At 38.9% G+C, this 2,460-nt stretch overlaps 1 protein-coding gene across 1 annotated transcript; it reads left to right on the forward strand.

Annotated features, from left to right (window-relative positions):
- The first annotated feature begins 222 nt into the window (after window positions 1-222).
- Window positions 223-1,319, forward strand: LOC118485830. Its single transcript, XM_035982316.1, has 2 exons — window positions 223-490; window positions 703-1,319. Exons 1-2 carry the CDS (start codon window positions 223-225, stop codon window positions 1,317-1,319), a joined length of 885 nt encoding a protein of 294 aa, XP_035838209.1.
- The last annotated feature ends 1,141 nt before the right edge of the window (window positions 1,320-2,460 follow it).

A 2,460-nucleotide genomic window follows, 5' to 3' on the forward strand; every position in this document is an offset into this window, starting at 1 on the left:
TCTTCCACTTTTATAAACCTTATACTCTATCATGGATCCCTTCAACAACCCGAACAATCCCAACAACCGACCCAACCGAATGTTTTCTTGGTTCCGGGATATTATCCGACGCTAGAACCGAACCAATTCTCGCAATATTTATCAAATGCGTTTGCATCATTCCAACACTCGCCAAACCAATTCGCTCAATTCTCTCAAAATCAAGCCCTTCAACAAATGATAATGCGGGGTGCTTTTAATTTCCCACCGAACCCGACACCACCCGTTCAACCCCAACCGATCCCGACGCAACCCGTTCAACAATCTGAACCCGACGACGATATGGAGGTTGTTCCCGAAACCCAACCGTCTAAAGAAAAAGGCAAACGAAAAAAAGGCAAGCAAGTGGTGGGTGAGCAACCGTACAAACCGAAGTCGACTAAGTGGACGCCAATCGAAGAAGAAGCCTTAACCAAGGCTTACATAGGCACGTCTACACACCCGACAAAAGGTTATCTTTTTTTTAAAGTTTATACTTTTTTTAAAGTTTGTTTTTATAATTTTTTTCTTAACAGTTTCTAATTGTTTTAAAGTTTGTTTATTTTTTAATTTTTTGTTAACAGTTTGTTTATTTTAAATTTTAAAGTTTCTATTTTGTTTAAAGTTTTTTTTATTTTGTTAACAGTTTGTTTAACTTTATATATTTTGTTTGTTTTTTTATAGGTAATAACCAAACGGGTGACGGGTTTTGGTCCAAGGTTTTGACGAAGTTCCTCGAGCTTATGGACCAAGGCCTGTATCGAGATATCGACTCGGTGTCATCAAAGTGGCGGAAAATGAACACGTCCGTCAATAAGTTTTGCGACGAATATAATAAAATATATACAACTGGGCGTCGTAGTGGCATGAGCGACGACGATGTGTTCAAACAAGCGTTGGAGAAGTATAAGGCGAACAATGGTAATACCAACTTTGCACACGTTCGCGCGTGGGGAATTTTGAAAACGGAACCAAAATGGACGCCGATTCCCAACGAGGTGGGGATGGCGAAACGCCAAAAAACATCGGAAACGGGTAGTTTTAGCGCCGCTGGATCGGACGCGAGGTGTCACATAAACTTAAATGATGACGCCGAGTTTGACGAAGAGGAGTACGCCGTACATGAAGCGGAGCGTCCACCGGGCCGGGACAAATCAAAGAAGGAGCGGGCCAAGGGGAAAGAAAAGGAAAAGGTGGACCCGAAGATGGAAGAGTTTATGGAACACTTAAAAACGTACACGGACATCTCGGCCCAAAAGGCGAAGGCGAAGGAGCGGGCCGTCGAAGAAAAACTCGTGTAGCGGAAGAAAAGTTACGCGAGAACGTCCGATTGTCGAATGAGAAAATCCGAATTTCCGATGAAAGAATTCGGCTCAAGGAATGAGAAATAATAACGATGGATGTTGATGAGTATCCCGAGCCGAAACGTTCGATGTTGAAAAAACTACAAACCGACATCATGAAGAAGCATGATATTATTTAAGTCTATGTTTTTTTTATTAAGTCTATGTTTTTTTTATTAAGTTTATACTTTGTTTTAAATTTATGTAATGTGGTTTAAACATTAATGAAAATATTTTGTTAGTTTATTTGTTAAATGTTAAAAAAAAAGTAGAAGATTAAAAAAAATATAAAAGTGATGGGGAGGACTATGACTAGGACCATCCTATCATACCCTCTAGTTTTGGGGGATGGAGCATCCTTGGGTGGACTATGACGTGGCGCCTACGTGGCGGATCATCCTCCCTTGGAGAACCATCATCATACCCTCTAGCCTAACGGGTTTATAGAAAATACTAAAACTAGTTCACTTGTTGATATTATCACCTTGAGATTGTCCTGATGTGCTTGATAAAGGAGCTAGGCATGATATTACTATCAATCAATGTTTGTTCCATAATTGCACAATTACATTTCAGTGTTTTAAGTTCATCCACTATTTCATCGTAAGTAGGATACTTTGATTCCAGCCTAAAAAGGTTTGATAAGTCTGGTAAGATCTATGACAAGGGCCTAAAGCAAATTCTAAAAACAGGGCCCTTTGCGTATATTTTTTTTAAAACTTTCTTATGATCCTAATGATGATTTACCAATATTACTAGATTGGCCCATTAAGGAGTCGAAATTACTAAACATGTTAATGAAATACCATCAAAGACCCTGAACAACTCTAGCCATGTTTCCCGTGTATGTCATCCTCTCATCTATAAACTTGACCCAAACCTACAGGAGCTGCTATAGTGTAACAAAACTTTCCTGAAAAGAGTTTATACATGTTGACACAATTCCTCTTCTATAAATGCTGAAAGCAACTTATATCACTGTTAAGCAACCACAACCTAAAAGGAAAAATAAATCAACATCGTTGAAATAGAGTAAATATAGGCCCACATGAAGAATGCAATGTTCGTTATCTGTTTGCAAGTACATAAAGCAAATTAA

The sequence above is a fragment of the Helianthus annuus genome, chromosome 2 (assembly GCF_002127325.2).
Source record: "Helianthus annuus cultivar XRQ/B chromosome 2, HanXRQr2.0-SUNRISE, whole genome shotgun sequence".
In the NCBI taxonomy this organism is placed as follows: domain Eukaryota; kingdom Viridiplantae; phylum Streptophyta; class Magnoliopsida; order Asterales; family Asteraceae; genus Helianthus; species Helianthus annuus.

Coding starts and splice junctions, on each gene's coding strand:
- LOC118485830 (XM_035982316.1), top strand. CDS start 223: ATGCGGGGTGCTTTTAATTTCCCACCGAACCCGACACCACCCGTTCAA. Junction 491..702: donor GTCTACACACCCGACAAAAG/GTTATCTTTTTT, acceptor GTTTTTTTATAG/GTAATAACCAAACGGGTGAC.